The following is an 18,874-nucleotide window of genomic DNA, read 5'->3' as shown; positions in this document are numbered from 1 at the left end:
GAAACTCACTCATTCACTTGTAAACTATGAAAACTGTCTTGAAAGTCCATAAATTTGACTATCAAGCCAATTTCAATGCTTTGTACAGGTTTCCAAACCCTGAAAGACTTCAAATTGACTTAGAAACTCACTCATTCACTTGTAGACTATGAAAACTGTCTGGAAAGTCCATAAATTTGACTATTAAGCCAATTTCAATGCTTTGTACGCGTTTCCAAACCATGAAAGTCTCAAAATTGTCCTAGAAACTCACTGATTACTTGAAAACTTTGAAAACAGTCTTGAAAATTCATAAATTTGACTATCAAGCCAATTTCAATGCTTTCTACACGTTTCCAAACCCTGAAAAGCTTAAAATTGACTTAGAAACTTACTCATTCGCTTGTAAACTATGAAATCTACCTTGAAAGTCCATAAATTTGACTATCAAGCCAATTTCAATGCTTTGTACACGTTTCCTAACCGTGAAAAGCTTAAAATTGACTTAGAAACTTACTCATTCACTTGTAAACTATGAAAACTGTCTTGAAAGTCCATAAATTTGACTATCAAGCCAATTTCAATGCTTTCTACACGTTTCTAAACCCTGAAAAGCTTAAAATTGACTTAGAAAGTCACACATTCACTTGGAAACTATGAAAACTGTCTGAAAAGTTTATAAATTAGACTATCAAGCCAATTTCAATGCTTTCTACACGTTTCCTAACCCTGAAAAGCTTAAAATTGACTTAGAAACTTACTCATTCACTTGTAAACTATGAAAACTGTCTTGAAAGTCCATAAATTTGACTATCAAGCCAATTTCAATGCTTTCTACACGTTTCTAAACCCTGAAAAGCTTAAAATTGACTTAGAAAGTCACACATTCACTTGGAAACTATGAAAACTGTCTGAAAAGTTTATAAATTAGACTATCAAGCCAATTTCAATGCTTTCTACACGTTTCCTAACCCTGAAAAGCTTAAAATTGACTTAGAAACTCACTCATTCACTTGTAAACTATGAAAACTGTCTGAAAAGTTTATAAATTAGACTATCAAGCCAATTTCAATGCTTTCTACACGTTTCTAAACCCTGAAAAGCTTAAAATTGACTTAGAAAGTCACACATTCACTTGGAAACTATGAAAACTGTCTGAAAAGTTTATAAATTTGACTATCAAGCCAATTTCAATGCTTTCTACACGTTTCCTAACCCTGAAAAGCTTAAAATTGACTTAGAAACTCACTCATTCACTTGTAAACTATGCAAGCTGTCTTGAAAGTCCATAAATTTGACTATCAAGCCAATTTCAATGCTTTCTACACGTTTCCTAACCCTGAAAAGCTTAAAATTGACTTAGAAACTTACTCATTCACTTGTAAACTATGCAAGCTGTCTGGAAAGTCCATAAATTTGACTATCAAGCCAATTTCAATGCTTTCTACACGTTTCTAAACCCTGAAAAGCTTAAAATTGACTTAGAAAGTCACACATTCACTTGGAAACTATGAAAACTGTCTGAAAAGTTTATAAATTTGACTATCAAGCCAATTTCAATGCTTTGTACATGTTTCCTAATCCTGAAAAGCTTAAAATTGACTTAGAAACTCACTCATTCACTTGTAAACTATGCAAGCTGTCTTGAAAGTCCATAAATTTGACTATCAAGCCAATTTCAATGCTTTGTACACGTTTCCTAACCCTGAAAAGCTTAAAATTGACTTACAAACTCACTCATTCACTTGTAAACTATGAAAACTGTCTTGAAAGTCCATAAATTTGACTATCTAGCCAATTTCAATGCTTTGTACACGTTTCCTAACCCTGAAAAGCTTAAAATTGACTTACAAACTCACTCATTCACTTGTAAACTATGAAAACTGTCTTGAAAGTCCATAAATTTGACTATCTAGCCAATTTCAATGCTTTCTACACGTTTCCAAACCCTGAAAAGCTTAAAATTGACTTAGAAACTTAGTAATTCGCTTGTAAACAATGAAAACTGTCTGGAAAGTTTATAAATTTGACTATCAAGCTAATTTCAATGCTTTCTACACGTTTCCAAACCCTGAAAGTCTCAAAATTGTCCTAGAAACTCACTAATTTACTTGGAAACTTTGAAAATTGCCTGGAAAATTCATAAATTTGACTATCAAACCAATTTAAATGCTATGCAAACGTTTCCAAATCCTGAAAGTATCAAAATTGACTTAGAAACTCACTCATTCACTTGTAAACTATGAAAACTGTACTGTAATTTGCGCAAATACTGCACATGTAGACTTACTAATTTTGACAGCACAAGGAGCAATGTGTGATTGGCCAAAAAATTCAGCTTGCTGATTTTTTTGACCAATCACAAACTGTTTACACTGTCATTCTTATCAGTCAAGGTCTAATACCAGCACAGTGGACAGTTTGTGATTGGTCAAAAAAAAGCAGCTTTCAGCTTGCTTCTTTTTCTTGACCAATCACAACAACTATTCTCACTCGTGCGGTGATTTAACGCAAACACTAACATTTTTTCTTAACAATTTCAGGATCATTTCCACTGCGTTCAAGACAACTGCGAGGTAATCCTAACCTCCAAAGAATCAGCTAAAGAACACTCGAGAAACCACGAGCAGCAAGAAATCATCACGGACAACTACTACTCCGTGTCGGAAATGAACGAACCCTGCGAAGATCACGCTTGCATCTACCAAAACAAGGAGAAACACTACCATTGCACAATCGATGGGTGCCGCGAAGTGGTACTATCGAGCGAAAAACCGTTCCGCAGACTGGAACACTACAAAATGCATCAGTACAGTCAGAAACTGAGTTTGACTAAAGATCCATTAACCGCCACCCATTTGACTACCAGTATCGATGGAATGTTCTGCAGGTAAGCTGATGTTTGGTGTCCCATTTATGCGAGTGGGTGATCTAAATTGGTGGTAACAGGAAACGAGGTAGACCACCGAAAAACCGAGTGATTGAAGTGTGGAACGACTACAACTCATCACAGGGAGGATCTCAGAGCTTGATGGACAGTCCCCAGGCCATTTTCACCAGTTTCAAGTTGCCCAAACCGTCCACCACTCCTTCAGGTCCCAAAGATGCGGAAGAAGACGATGAACCGTAAGTTATGGTTTTACTCCTGATTTTACCACCATTTTGAGTTTTTTCCAATTCTGACGGTCACGTGACTCTTTTCATCATTTGACATGATTTTCCATCCTTCTCAAATCAGTTCTAGGTCATGTGACATTCTCATTTCATAGAAAAACCATTTTGAAAGTAGTTTTTCCATTTGTGAAATATCACACTTCAAAGGTCACGTGATTTTTACGACATTTTAACTTATAAAGTCACGTGTCATTTCTATCATATAAAGCATTTCTATTTTTGCAAGATCACGTGACTTGTACCGCCATCTTGATTTGTTTTTTTTAATGTTAACGACAACTTTTGGAGTCACATGACATTTTCCATCATTCTAAAGGTGTTTTTACTTTTTTTCGAAGATATTTTACCTTTTTGGGTAAAATTTTTCGTTTTTGGAAACATTTTTCCAATACCACGTGATTTTTTAGCCGTCTACAAGGTCACATGACTTTTTTACCATTTTTTTACGTTTATTTCTTTTCTTATGTCACGTGACCGGTTCCCGCTATCTTGATTTATTTTTAACGTTAACGAGAATTCAGTCACGTGACAGTTTCTATCATTCTAAAAGGAGTTTCACTTTGCTCAAGGTCACATGACCTTTTTCCTCTATATTTTTTCGTTTTAGGATTTTTTAAGATCACGTGACTTTTCTGGTTATCTTGTTGGGTTTTTTCAATGTCACAAGTCACGTGACATTTTCTGCCATTTCAGTTCAAACGTCAAAATGTAGCACGTGATTTTGGCTTTCTTTTACCTTAATACAATTTTTTTTCCAAAAATTACAAATAACCGGGATATTTGATATGAAATATACAACAGTGCAACTGTACTAGAAATACTGAAAGTGTTACAATTTGACAGCTTCTAAATTCGTTATTATGACACCTAGAAGGTTTGTTCAAACGTCAAAATGTAGCACGTTATTTTGGCTTTCTTTTACCTTAATACAATTTTCTTTAAAAAATTACAAATAACTGAGATATTTGACATGAAATAAACAACAGTACAACTGTACTAGAAATACTGAAAGTGTTACAATTTGACAGCTTTTAATTTCGTTATTATGACAGCTAGAAGGTTCGTTCAAAAGTCAAAATGTAGCACGTTATTTTGGCTTTCTTTTACCTTAATACAATTTTCTTTAAAAAATTACAAATAACTGAGATATTTGACATGAAATAAACAACAGTACAACTGTACTAGAAATACTGAAAGTGTTACAATTTGACAGCTTTTAATTTCGTTATTATGACAGCTAGAAGGTTCGTTCAAAAGTCAAAATGTAGCACGTTATTTTGGCTTTCTTTTACCTTAATACAATTTTCTTTAAAAAATTACAAATAACCGAGATATTTGACATGAAATATACAACAGGGTAGGTGTACTAGAAATACTGAAAGTGTTACAATTTGACAGCTTCTAAATTCGTTATTATGACAGCTAGAAGCTTCGATCAAACGTCAAAATGTAGCACGTGATTTTGGCTTTCTTTTAATTTTGTTTAAAAAATTACAAATTACCGAAATATTTGACATGAAATAGTCAACAGTGTTTCATGTACTAGAAATACTGAAAGTGTTACAATTTGACAGCTTTTAATTTCGTTATTATGACAGCTAGAAGGTTCGTTCAAACGTCAAAATGTAGCACGTGATTTTGGCTTTCTTTTACCTTAATACAATTTTCTTTAAAAAATTACAAATAACCGAGATATTTGACATGAAATATACAACAGTGCAACTGTACTAGAAATATTGAGGATGTTACAATTTGACAGCTTCTAATTTCGTTATTATGACAGCTGGAAGGTTCGTTCAAACGTCAAAAGGTAGCACGTGATTTTGGCTTTCTTTTAATTTTGTTTAAAAAATTACAAATTACCGAAATATTTGACATGAAATAGTCAACAGTGTTTCATGTACTAGAAATATTGAAGGTGTCACAATTTGACAGCTTCTAATTTCGTTATTATGACAGCTGGAAGGTTCGTTCAAACGTCAAAAGGTAGCACGTAATTTTGGCTTTCTTTTAATTTTTTTTAAAAAATTACAAATTACCGAGATATTTGACATGAATTATACAACAGTGCAACTGTACTAGAAATATTGAGGATGTTACAATTTGACAGCTTCTAATTTCGTTATTATGACAGCTGGAAGGTTCGTTCAAACGTCAAAAGGTAGCACGTGATTTTGGCTTTCTTTTAATTTTGTTTAAAAAATTACAAATTACCGAAATATTTGACATGAAATAGTCAACAGTGTTTCATGTACTAGAAATATTGAAGGTGTCACAATTTGACAGCTTCTAAATTCGTTATTATGACAGCTAGAAGGTTCGTTCAAACGTCAAAATGTAGCACGTCATTTTGGCTTTCTTTTACCTTAATACAATTTTTATTTCAAAATCTACAAAAAACCGAGATATTTGACATGAAATATACAACAGTGTAGCTGTACTAGAAATACTGAAAGTGTTACAATTTGACAGCTTCTAAATTCGTTATTATGACAGCGAGAAGATTCGTTCAAACGTCAAAATGTAGCACGTCATTTTGGCTTTCTTTTACCTTAATACAATTTTTATTTCAAAATCTACAAAGAACCGAGATATTTGACATGAAATATACAACAGTGTAGGTGTACTAGAAATACTGAAAGTGTTACAATTTGACAGCTTCTAAATTCGTTATTATGACAGCTAGAAGGTTCGTTCAAACGTCAAAATGTAGCACGTGATTTTGGCTTTCTTTTAATTTTGTTTAAAAAATTACAAATTACCGAAATATTTGACATAAATCATGAATTATACAACAGTGCAACTGTACTAGAAATATTGAGGATGTTACAATTTGACAGCTTCTAATTTCGTTATTATGACAGCTAGAAGGTTCGTTCAAACGTCAAAATAAAGCACGTGATTTTGAGTTTCTTTAATTTTCTTTAAAAAATTACAAATTACCGAGATATTTGACATGAATCATGAATTATACAACAGTGCAACTGTACTAGAAATATTGAGGATGTTACAATTTGACAGCTTCTAATTTCGTTATTATGACAGCTAGAAGGTTCGTTCAAACGTCAAAATAAAGCACGTGATTTTGAGTTTCTTTAATTTTCTTTAAAAAATTACAAATTACCGAGATATTTGACATGAATCATGAATTATACAACAGTGCAACTGTACTAGAAATATTGAGGATGTTACAATTTGACAGCTTCTAAATTCGTTATTATGACAGCTAGAAGGTTCGTTCAAACGTCAAAATGTAGCACGTGATTTTGGCTTTTTTTATCATGACAGAGTTTTGATGGAAAAAACACTAATAAGCCAAAAAACTGGACTAGAACACTGTTGTGCAAGCCAAAGTTAAATACAAAACTTTAGTATTCTTTCCCAACAGATTTAGAAGGTATCCCCGGAAAAAATATTTCCACAAAGCACTAATGGTAGTTTTTGGGGAAAAATCCTCTAACGTGACAACACTGGCTCCCATATAATTTTAAAATTTGCCAACTTGGTCCATCGTGTACTTGACAATAAAACATGTTTACAGGGTGTCCCGGTTTCCCACTTTCAACGTGGCGGACTACTCGAGCACGGTGCAATCCTTTGACAGTTACAACGAAAACACCAAATGTCCGGACACGTTGTGTCCCTACTTGGGTTCCGCCCATTTTCACTGCAACAAGAAGCGTTGCCTCTACGCCACCGATCAGATCGAAGCCCTGGTGGGACACGCCAAGGATTTCCACGAAAACGTGGAAATTCCCGAAGGATTCGAGTTTTACGATCGCATGGTGGACTGTAGATTGCAGGGTTGCGCCTCCAATAAAATCAACAGGTGAGAAGGGGATGGCAAATCCAGTGGCGTGTTAAATGAAATTCTGCAGTGTCTTAAAGTTTGGTTTTTTTTTCCAGGCATTTTCACTGTACCAGACCGAATTGTAAGTACAGTTTTGTGCAATACTCCCAAATGGCGATTCACAATCAAAAGCACGAGGCTGCGCCCCCAGAGAACAACTTCCCCAGTATTCGAGTGAAAAGTGAGGAACTTTTGGTGGAACCCCCCTCGCTAAGTACGAACGAAATGGAAGCTGTCAACTTAAGTCAGGACAGTAACAAAGTTTCCGGTAAGTTTCGTGTTGGAGTTTGAAAAGCATATGCCCCCTCTCCAGAAAAGTTGGTATCAGACTCAAATAACTCGGTTATTTGACAAGATAGGTAAAAAAATTATAGAACCTGATTGGTTGGTGAGTTTGAGACCTTTCCAAATCTGTGTTGCGCGTTTTTCTAACTTGATCAATAACACCGCTAGAGGGCGTTAAAGTTGCAAACTGTCTGGAGGGGGTGGGATTGCTTTTCAGTAAAGTAATTTTAATGGCGTTTTGGTGTGTTAATTTTGTAAATAGTGTGTAAATTGTCGTTTTTTAGTGGTGAGGGCTTCGGGGACTTTTTACCCTATTTCCACATTACCGCAAGTTTCGGTGGACCAGAGAAGTTCACCGTCCAATCATGTCATATTGACATCAGGTACGATCAAAGTACTAACGATGCAGATAATGATCACTTTTATTAACACTAACTTATTAATAATTCATGGACGGTGCTTTTTCCTACATTTTACTAACTAAAAATTATTCATCCCTTACTGGGTAATAAATAATAAAAAAATTGAACTGAAAAGAAAAATTACAAGAAAATTGGGAATTTTTGAAACTCATCATCATTTCAGAAAAATATTCAAAAATGCAATCCCTTGACAGGTCACAATATGTGTCAGAATGACAGGTGAGAATAACTGGAAATGTCAGAAATTATGAAAGGAATCACCACTTTAAACCTGTTGGTTTAGGTTGTGCAACAATAGATATGAAAAATCACAGTCTGAACCAAACTTAAGTGCAAATGACGGTTATGACGTAGGTAGTACATTCAAGTGTTATTTACCACTAATGACACTGACATGAGACTTGTGAGAGACATGTCATTTAAATGACTACTTTTGAGCACAGTTTGACAGTCACAAGCAAAATTGCTTGTCAAACCCACTTGGAGTGAGAAAATGACTGTTTTAAGCCCATTTTTGGAATCCTCATTAAATTTCCTATCCAATAACCTGCAAAAACACTAGAAAATTTGGTACAGTCAGGGAGAAAAGCGGTGTCAAAGTTTGAACTGACAGAAACGGAGTTTGAAAGGACAGTCAATGACAAAATCGCCAGTAAAACCCACTTGGAGTGAGAAAATTACTGTTTTAAGCACATTTTTGAAATCCTCATTAAATTCCCTATCCAATAACATGAAAAAACATTACAAAATTAGGTACAGTCAGAGAGAAAAGCGTTGTCAAAATTTGAACTGGCAGAAACACAGTTTGAAAGGACAGTCAATAACAAAATTACCTGTAAAACCTACTTGGAGTGAGAAATTGAAGGTTTTAAGCACATTTTTGAAATCCCCATTAAATTTCCTATCCAATAACATGAAAAAACAATACAAAATTTGGTACACTCAGAGAGAAAAGCGGTGTCAAAGTTTGAACTGACAGAAACACAGTTTGGAAGGACAGTCAGTGACAAAATCGCCTGTAAAACCCACTTGGAGTGAGAAACTGGCTGTTTTAAGCACATTTTTGAAATCCTCATTAAATTTGCTATCCAAAAACATAAAAAAACACTACAACATTGTATACAGTCAGGTAGAAAGGCGGTGTCAAAATTTGAATTGACAGAAACAGTTTGAAAGGACTGTCAGGGACAAAATTGACTGTAAAACCCACTTGGAGTAAGAAAATGACTGTTTTAAGCCCATTTTTGGAATCCTCATTAAATTTCCTATCCAAAAACATAAAAAAAACACTACAACATTGTATACAGTCAGGTAGAAAAGCGGTGTCAAAACTTGAACTGCCAGAAATACAGTTTGAAAAGACAGTCAGTGACAAAATCGATTGTAAAACCCACTTGGAGTGCGAAAATTACTGTTTTAAGTACATTTTTGAATTCCTCATTAAATTCCCTATCCAATAGCATGAAAAAACATTAAAAAATCGAGTACAGTCAGGGAGAAAAGCGGTGTCAAAGTTTGAACTGACAGAAACACAGTTTGAAAGGACAGTCAGGGACAAAATCGCTGGTAAAACCCACTTGAAGTGAGAAAATGACTGTTTTAAGCCCATTTTTGGAATCCTCATTAAATTTCCTATCCAATAACTTGAAAAACATTACAAAATTTGGTACACTCAGAGAGAAAAGCGGTGTCAAAGTTTGAACTGACAGAAACACAGTTTGAAAGGATAGTCAATGACAAAATCGCTAGTAAAACGCACTTGGAGTAAGAAAATGACTGTTTTAAGCACATTTTTGAAATCCTCATTAAATTCCCTATCCAATAGCATGAAAAAACATTTCAAAATTTGGTACAGTCAGAGAGAAAAGCGTTGTCAAAATTTGAACTGCCAGAAACACAATTTCAAAGAACAGTCAATGATAAAATCGCCAGTAAAACTCACTTGGAGTAAGAAAATGACTGTTTTAAGCACATTTTTGGAATCCTCATTAAATTTCCTATTCAATAACCTCAAAAAACACTACGAAGTTTAGTACAGTCAGTGAGAAAAGCTGTATTAAAATTTGAAGTGCCAGAAACACAGTTTCAAAAGACAGGCTAGAAGTAAAAGCAGTAGAATGGAATAAAAAAAACATTTTAAAGAAAGTAGAAGAAATTAAAAGAGAGTAAAAAAGTAGATAAGTAAATAGGTGATAGAACTAGAATCGAAAATGAGTAGACATACAAAGCAAAACAGAATAAAACAACTATAAACGGAGAAAAGTAAAAATAAAGAGAAATAGAGGCAAGACATAAAATAAAATTTAAAGAATTCAGATTATAGAGAAAACATTATGAAACAGAGTAAAACAAGCAATTTTGCGGTTAAAAAACACTTGAAAGAAAGTAGAAAAAAATCAAAGAGTAGAAAAAGGTAGATAAGAAAATCAGTGATTGCAAAACAGCTATTATAAGAAGAATAAAAATAAAGTAATGAAATAGAGTAAAACACACAAAACAGAATTTAAAAAATATCAAACAATAAATGTAGACATTAGACATCTGAGAAAGTAGCTCCTGACGAAAACGGAAACTTTTGACAGCTGTCAACCTAACCCAGACCTATAACTGTAGTGAATTTGACAGCTGTCACTTGGTTGTAACTGAAAATATTGAAATTCACAGTTGTTGCGACATTTTAAGCGCTGCAGGCAGGTTTGATCACTGATATCTCATAAACTGGCCCCTGAAGAAAACTGAAATTTTCTGACAGCTGTCAACCTAACCCAAAACTATAACTGTACTGAATTTGACAGCTGTCACTTGGTTATAACTGAAAATATTCAAAAATTCACAGTTGTTGCGACATTTTAAGCTCTACAGGCAGGTTTGATTACTGATATCTCAGAAACTAGCACCTGAACAAAGCTGGACTTTTTGACGTCAACGTGTCAACGTCGAAACGTGTTGTCAATTGTCAAATCACCCTAAAAAAGCATGTGTTACAGTAGTAGTACCACTAGAAATCCTTTGTAGATAATTTACTAATTACTAATAAACTTATTAACTAAAGCTAATCTAAAATCGACAATTTCAGCTCGACCATCCAGTTCTGATCAGACCCAACTGTCGACCACCCAGTACGGTCCTGACGTGTCATGCAGTCGGCCATTTTGTAAACTGAAACGAAAACCGCACTATCACTGCAACGCCTGCAATCAAGCCTTTTCTGAACTGGACAAGTTGGTGCCGCACGTGGCTAGACATGGCAACGCCGGCTTCTTAAATCCTGCCGACAATAATAGTGAGAGAGACGAAGATAGTTTCAACGGTGTCAAAGAAGAGACGGAGAATTTGAGCGGGCAGAAAATCAGCGTTGCCAGTTTGTCTGCCCTGACGCAAAATGACAATCAAGTAAGTGACATCTGGTGGTTATGTTGAGTTGTACTAAACTGTGGTTTGATTAGGTTTCAGTGGAAAAGTCGCAAGCCAATAAGGAACCAGCAGCACCAGGACCGTACTTCTCCACCCCTACGTTCGATGCTTACAATCATTTCGCCCAGTTTCCGCCCAACTTTGCCACCCAAATTGCTTTGATGCAGCAGCAAAACGCCTTTTTGCCTCAAAGTCTCTACCAACAAGGGATTCCATCGCAGATCATGTTTCAACATGCCCAACTGATGCAAAGTCCCTTGCTGGGACATCAAAATCATCCGTTCCAGGTCAGTTAGAGCAAGAAAGGAATTTAGGAGCCGATCACTCAAACCCAATTTGATTTTAGGCGGAAAATTTGACGTCACCTTTGGCTGCAATGGCCGCCAATCTGAACAAAAGGGCATTGAGTCCTCATGATATCAGTCCGGAAGCCAAAAAGGCCCGAATCCAAAATTCGATGAGGATTTTGAAGGATGAGCCAGTGCCTGCCGGTTATTTGAGGTTCAGGTTTAATGAGGTAATTGTCATTTACTATAGAGAAATTTTGACACCGCCTTTTCTCCTTGACTGTACCAAATTTTGTAGTGTTTTTTTCGGGTTATTAGATAAGAAATTCAATGAGGATTTCAAAAATGTGCTTAAAACAGTCATTTTCTTACTCCCAGTAGGTTTTAGAGGCGATTTTGTCGCTGACTGTTTTTTCAAACTGTGTTTCTGGCAAATCAAGTTTTGACATCGCTTTCCTCCCTGACTGTATCAAATTTTGGAGTGTTTTTTTAGGTTATTGGATAGGAAATTCAATGAGGATTTCAAAAATGTGCTTAAAACAGTCATTTTCTTACTCCAAATGGGTTTTACAGGCGATTTTGTCCCTGAGTGTTTTTTCAAGCTGTGTTTCTGAAAAATATAATTTTGACATCGCTTTTCTCCCTGACTGTACCAAATTTGGGAGTGTTTTTCAGGTTATTGGATAGGAAATTCAATGGGGATTTCAAAAATGTGCTTAAAACAGTCATTTTTTTTACTCCAAGTGGGTTTTACAGGCGATTTTGTCCCTGACTGTACTTTCAAACTGTGTTTGTAGGTTTTCAAATTTTGACACCGCTTATCTCCCTGACTGTATCAAATTTTGGAATGTTTTTTTTGGTTATTGGATAGGAAATTTGATGAGGATTTCAAAAACGTGCTTAAAACAGTCATTTTCTTACTCCAAGTGGGTTTTACAAGCGATTTTGTCCCTGACTGTAGTTTCAAACTGTGCTTCTGATACTTCAAATTTTGACACCGCTTTTCTCCCTGACTGTACCAAATTTTGTACTGTTTTTTTAGTTTTGTTGAGTAGGAAATTCAATGAGGATTTCAAAAATGTGCACAAAACAGTCGTTTTCTTACTCCAAGTGGGTTTGACAAGCAATTTTGCCTTTGACAGTCCTATCAAAGTGTGTTTCTGGCATTTCAAATTTTGACACCGCTTTTCTCCCTAACTGTACCAAATTTTGCAGTGTTTTTTTAGGTTATTGAATAGGAAATTCAATGGGGATTTTAAAAATGTGCTTAAAACAGTCATTTTCTTACTCCAAGTGGGTTTTACAGGCGATTTTGTCCCTGACTGTCCTTTCAAACTGTGCTTCTGATAGTTCAAATTTTGACAGCGCTTTTCTCACTGACTATATCAAATTTTGCAGTGTTTTTTTAGATTATTGGATAGGAAATTTAATGAGGATTTCAAAAATGTGCTTAAAACAGTCATTTTCTCACTCCAAGTGGGTTTTACAGGTGATTTTGTCCTTGACTGTCTTTTCAAACTATTTCTAGTATGTAGTTCAAACTTTGACTTTGAGATTTCAAAAATGTGCTTAAATCACTTATTTTCTTACTCCAAGTAGGTCACGTGACTGTCTTGTTAAATTATCCTCTTAAACCACGTGATATCTGTCACGAATGTCAAAACTATCAAAATTTTCCTAGAACCAGTAAGAATTAAAGTTAAAAACAAGACGTGTTTCTGAGATTAATGACAGTTATTTTGACAATTGTCACGTGACCGTCTTTGCTCAATAGTGTTCTAGACCCACGTGACAACTGTCACAAACGTCAACACTGTCAAACTGTGCTTAAAAGTTGCAAAATCCGGGTTTAGAAAAGTTTCCATTGCCGTATTCGATATAAAACCTGTTTCTGAGATTTATGACAGTAGTCACGTGACTATTTAGCTTAATTATCCTCTAAAACCGCGTAATATCTGTCCCACTAATGTTAAAACTGGCTCTACCGCCATTCAATATTTTGACTTGGCAACACACTTTCTCATCAATTAGCTGCGTTCCCACTTTCTGTAAAGAACTAATCATCGTCATCAGCTGTTGGTAGGACAAAACTAGGTTAGAACTACCATTTGTTTGTTTATTTGTTGGCGGTTTTTTTATTAAAAAAAATTAAGCGTTACGAACGTAATTTAAGTGAAACCTTCATAGACCAGGCTCTGTTTGTAGTGCAGTAGCTGAATTTTCTATAGTTGCATAGTCCGATATATTGACAGATTGTCCTACGTAAACATCCAATTAAGACAGCAAAAAAATTAAACAAAGATACAAAATAGAACTGACACTGATGACAGCATTCCTATTGTGTCGCGGTCAGCTGTCAAATGACCTTTTTTGTTTTCGAGTGTTTTCGCTTTCCCCCGAAAAAATCAAAACGAATAAAGCGCTTTAAGATTTAAAACAAAAGTCAAAGCAAAAAATAAGAGTTGTTTCTAAAGAAAAAACAAAAAATAAGAGTTGTTTTTGTGGTTATTTTATTCACTTGTCTTTGTTAACGTCAGTTGTCAAATGTCAGATTATTAATCGTTAATCAGCGTTTACTTGATCGGATGAAATGTAGACATATAAAAGGATTTTAGCAAATCAACAAACTTATGCACATTGTGATTTTCAGGATTGTAAATACCAACATTGCGGCTATCGAGAACACCAAACGCACTTCCATTGCCAAAGGCAGGATTGCGGCTACTCGTTTTGCGACAAAACCCGATTTGTCCAACATACTGCGCGTCACGAACGACTTGATACGTTGATGGGTGGCGATTTCCAACAGTACAGGGCGAACGTGGCTTGCGGTCGACCGGATTGCGCCTACACCGCCAATTTAGGTTAGTTTTGTCTCACTTTAGTAGTTTGCAGGAAAATGTCAAAAGTGTCATTGTACTGTCAAGTTTCGTAAGTCATCTCATTAGAATACATGACAAATTTGACAAGTTTGACAGTTATTCTCCTTATTCAGGAAAATTCAAAATTGACACGTGGACTTACTTTATTTTGACAGCACAGTGGTACAAATGGATTGTGATTGGTCAAAAAAGCAGCTTTCAGCTTGCTGCTTTTCTGAACCAATCACACAATTGTGGTGCACATGTAGACTTGAACCTAACCTAATTTTTGACCGTTTTCTTTGCAGGATCGACCCAAAACAAGGCCTCGCACTTTCACTGTCTCAAATGCGAATTCGTTTGCACTGACACGAACAAAGTGGTGGCGCACCGTCGCCAACACCAAAAACTGGACAGCATCCAGGCGGCCGGTTTCGAAAAATTCACTCCGAGTCAGGTGTGCCGCGTCCAGAATTGCCAACATAGCGGCAAACAGACGCACTACCACTGTCTGAGCTGTCAGTACGCGGTGTTGGGGTTGGCACAAATGAGCGCCCACAAATACCGACACATGGAGGGTTGACGTTGTTGACATATCAGACGAGTGTTATAAGTTCCTGACGGTATACTGATCATATGATGTGACCAGAGACCTCTGTCACGCGGAAGACACTAATAAAGTTATTCAGTATTAATGTATGTACAAGTTTGTATATTATACAGGTGTGGTAAAACTGAAACTAGCCCTAGAAGAACTGACAGAGAAACGTATAGATAATTGTATGGGCGAGACCGAGACAGAAAATCTATTGGGTCAGAAGTTTTTCTGAATTCATCCAATTGGCAATGTTTGTCTCTTTCTGCCATTCTCCGGTTTTTTTCTGACTGTCCTCTCAAACTGTGTTTCTGGCAGTTCAAACTTTTCTACCTGACTGTACCAAATTTGGTAGTGTTTTCTTCTGGATTCCAAAAACGTTGTTAAAACAGTCATCTTTCTTACGCCAATTGGGTCACGTGACCGCCTAGCTAATTTCGCATCTAAAACCACGTGATATTTGTCGCTAGTGTCAAAATTTGCCTAGAATCTTCAAGAATTAAAGTGTAACACAGTTTAAATCAGTTTTAGAAGCTAAACGTATTTCTGATGTTTTTGACAATTTTCACGTGACTGTCTAGCTAAATAATGCTAGAACCACGCAACAACTGTCCCTAATGTCAAAACTGTCAAACTGTAGTCAAAAACTGCAAAAATTAGTGTTTAGAAAAGTATTTTTGCATTATTCGATATAAATCGTGTTACTGAGATTTATTTTGCCAGTAGTCACGTGACTGTTTAGCTAAATTATCCTCTAGAATCACATGATATCTGTCACTTATGTCAAAACTGTCAAAATTTTACTAGAATTTGCAAGAATTACAGTTTAACATGCTTTTGCAGTTTATTTCAGTTACTTTGACAATTGTCACGTGACCGTCTAGCTAAATAGTGTTCTACAATCACGTGACAACTGTCACCAACGTCAAAACTGCTAAACCATGCTCAAAAGTTGCAAAATCAGGGTTTAGAAAAAGTTTTCTTGTAGTATTCGATATAAATCGTCTTTCTAAGATTTATGACAGTTATTTTGACAGTAGTCACGTGACTATTTAGCTAAATTATCTTCTAAAACCACGTGATATCTGTCACTAATTTCAAAACTGTCTAAATTTGCCTAGAATCAGGAAAAATTAAAGTTTAACACAATTTTCTTGCAGTTTCGATATAAATCGTCTTTCTGAGATTTATGACAGTTATTTTGATAGTAGTCACGTGACTGTCTAGCTAAATTATTCTCTAAAACCACGTGATAAATGTTACTAATGTCAAAATTTGATTAGAATTTGCAAGAATTACAGTTTAAATCAGTTTTCGAAGCAAGACCTGCTTTTGAGGTTTATTTCAGTTATTTTGACAACTGTCACGTGACCGTCTAGCTAAATAGTATTGTAGAACTACGCTCAACTGTCACTAACGTCAAAGCTGTCAAACTATAGTCAAAAACTGCAAAAATCAGGGTTTAGAAAAGTAATCTTGCAGTATTCGATATAAATCGTGTTTTTGAGATTTATGACAGTTATTTTGACATTAGTCACGTGACTATTTAGCTAAATTATCTTCTAAAACCACGTAATATCTGTCACTAATGTCAAAACTGTCTAAATTTGCCTTAAATCTGCAAAAAATTAAAGTTTAACACCGTTTTCCTTGCAGTTCCGAAACGAGACGGGTTTCTGAGATTTATGACAGTTATTTTTACAGTAGTCACGTCACTGTTTAGCTAAATTATCCTCTAAAACCACGTGATATCTGTCATCTATGTCAAAACTGTCAAAAATGTACTAGAATTTGCAAGAATTACAATTTAAGTCAGTTTTCGAAGCAAGACGTGCTTTTGAGATTTATTTCAGTTATTTTGACAGTAGTCACGTGACTATTTAGCTAAGTTATCGTCTAAAACCACGTGATATTTCTCACTAATGTCAAAATTGTCAAACTTTGCCTAAAATCAGCAAAAATTAACGTTTTAATCAGTTTTCGAAGCAAAACGTGTCTCTGATGTTTTTGACAGTTATTTTGACATTTTTTACAGGATCGTTTAGCTAAATAGTGTTCTAGAACCACGCTCAACTGTCACTGACGTCAAATCTGTCAAATGGTATTCAAGAAATGCAAAAATCAGGGTTTAGAAAAGTATTCTTGCAGTATTCGATGTAAATCGTGTTTTTGAGATTTATGCCAGTTATTTTAATAGTAGTCACGTGACTGTTTAGCTAAATTATCCTCTAAGACCACGTGATATCTGTCACTAATGTCAAAACTTGAAATCAAAACAAGAATTTGCAAGAATTACAGTTCAAATCAGTTCTCAAAGCAAGACATATTTCTGAGGTTAGTGACAGTTATTTTGACAATTTTCACGTGACCGTCTAGCTAATTATAGTGTTCTAGAACCACGCAGCAATTGTCACTAACGTCAAAACTGTCAAACTGTGTTCAAAAACTACGAAAATGAGAGTTTAGAAAAGTATTCTTGCAGTATTCGATTTGAAACGTATTTCTGAGATTTAGTAGTCACGTGACTGTGTAGCTAAATTATCCTCTAAAACCTAATTGTCACTAATGTCAGAAACTGTTATAAACAAAATTGAAATCTGTATTTTTGAAGTTTATGTAGCAAATTGTCAAAAAAAAAAAACACAAACAAAAACAAATCATTAAAAAAACACACATTATATAATAATAATGTAAAATAAATTGTTTATTTGTTGATTTACCGTTTTTTTGATTTTAACTTGGCAACACTGTTTATGGGGACTAAGTTTTTAAAAAACTAGACGCAGGGCAGACGTTTGACAACATCGCAGCAAACTTTCCGCCACTACTAGGACTTTTTTTAGGGTTTTTTCTCCTTGTCTCGCGCATGCCATTATCATCAGTGTCTCTGTCGGTTACACGTGCTAGTTTACCACCCAAGTTAACAATAAAAAGACCCCGGAATGTACAAAAACCTTTTTTAGTAGTGTATTAAGAGCTGTTTGACGGAAAAAAAGGCTTTAATTTATTCGAACACCTAAATAATAATAACAATTTAAATGCTCAAAAGTGTGTAGTGTATATTTAAAAAAAAAAAAACGGTTATTTGGAGCTCATTTAAAATAACGTATATTCTACCAGTTTGTGATAAAACTACTGAAGATTTGCTATTATTATTATAATATTATATATTTATTGATAGATTTTTTTGTAGAGTATATACGTGTATATAGAGAAAAGTTACACATATAGGAATTCATCATTTTCTGGCAGTCAATACATAGAGACTTTTTAGGGTTGTATACTACATAGACAGAGGCCTTTTCCGATATAATATAGATAGTTTTTGTGCCTTAGACAAAAGACATATAAAAGTAAATATTTTGTGCCTTTTTCGTAGGTACCCTTCCTTAATAAAAAAAAAGTAGAATTTTTCGACCAGATTATATTATAATAACAAACCTCATTTACTGGATGGTAAAGTCATTCCATTATATACCGCATGTGCCATATACATACATAGAAGTAGACTTCCTTTAATTTATTTTTCCAATTTCCACTATGCCCTGTAAAAGAGTGTTAAATAAGTGAATTGTTTGCCATACCCACTTTAGGCCATTATATAATTACTGTATAAGTTATAATTATACAAACTGGCCTTAAATCCACTTATAAACTTGTTTTGTTCATAGCTAGTCTTTTTTTTTTTTTGTGTAAATACTAAGCCAACCAAGTTGACTTTTATCTTGTTTTATCACTCTTCCTTTGGTATCTTTTTTTTTTTTTTGGCATTTCAAGATACATTAAATATTATTGTATTAATTAGTTAAGAGATACACACTAATAATATTATGTATATTTATTTTATAAACGTACGAGTAGATTTTATAGTTTTTTTTTTTTTGTTTTAAATCCAAAAACGCATGTCTTTATATCACTATATACAGATTTAGCGTGTAGTGTGTATATCCTTTACTGTGATTATGTTTTTAACTGTCAGTATTTAATAAAAAATATTCGTAAATCTG

General features: G+C 34.7%; 1 protein-coding gene across 3 annotated transcripts in view; it reads left to right on the top strand.

Annotated features, from left to right (window-relative positions):
• LOC145727339 (zinc finger protein castor homolog 1-like) overlaps positions 1-18,874 on the top strand; it is a 108,207-nt gene extending 89,333 nt beyond the window's left edge. For 2 of the 3 annotated variants that reach the window (XM_081976911.1, XM_081976909.1), the window contains exons 11-20: positions 2,523-2,869; positions 2,929-3,105; positions 6,695-6,982; positions 7,060-7,271; positions 7,573-7,671; positions 10,787-11,103; positions 11,157-11,411; positions 11,471-11,641; positions 14,062-14,275; positions 14,581-18,874. In XM_081976911.1, coding sequence (XP_081833037.1) covers positions 2,523-2,869; positions 2,929-3,105; positions 6,695-6,982; positions 7,060-7,271; positions 7,573-7,671; positions 10,787-11,103; positions 11,157-11,411; positions 11,471-11,641; positions 14,062-14,275; positions 14,581-14,855 — 2,355 coding nt within the window. In that variant the 3' untranslated portion in view covers positions 14,856-18,874. The remainder of the gene's footprint in view (positions 1-2,522; positions 2,870-2,928; positions 3,106-6,694; positions 6,983-7,059; positions 7,272-7,572; positions 7,672-10,786; positions 11,104-11,156; positions 11,412-11,470; positions 11,642-14,061; positions 14,276-14,580) is intronic. The other variant, XM_081976910.1, reaches the window with a different exon arrangement.

The sequence above is a fragment of the Ips typographus genome, linkage group LG3, assembly GCF_016097725.1.
Source record: "Ips typographus isolate SLU linkage group LG3, UJ_Ityp_2.0, whole genome shotgun sequence".
NCBI classification, from domain to species: Eukaryota; Metazoa; Arthropoda; class Insecta; order Coleoptera; family Curculionidae; genus Ips; species Ips typographus.
The sequence above is the reverse complement of the archived record's forward strand: the minus strand, read 5'-3'. Positions and strand labels throughout refer to the sequence as shown.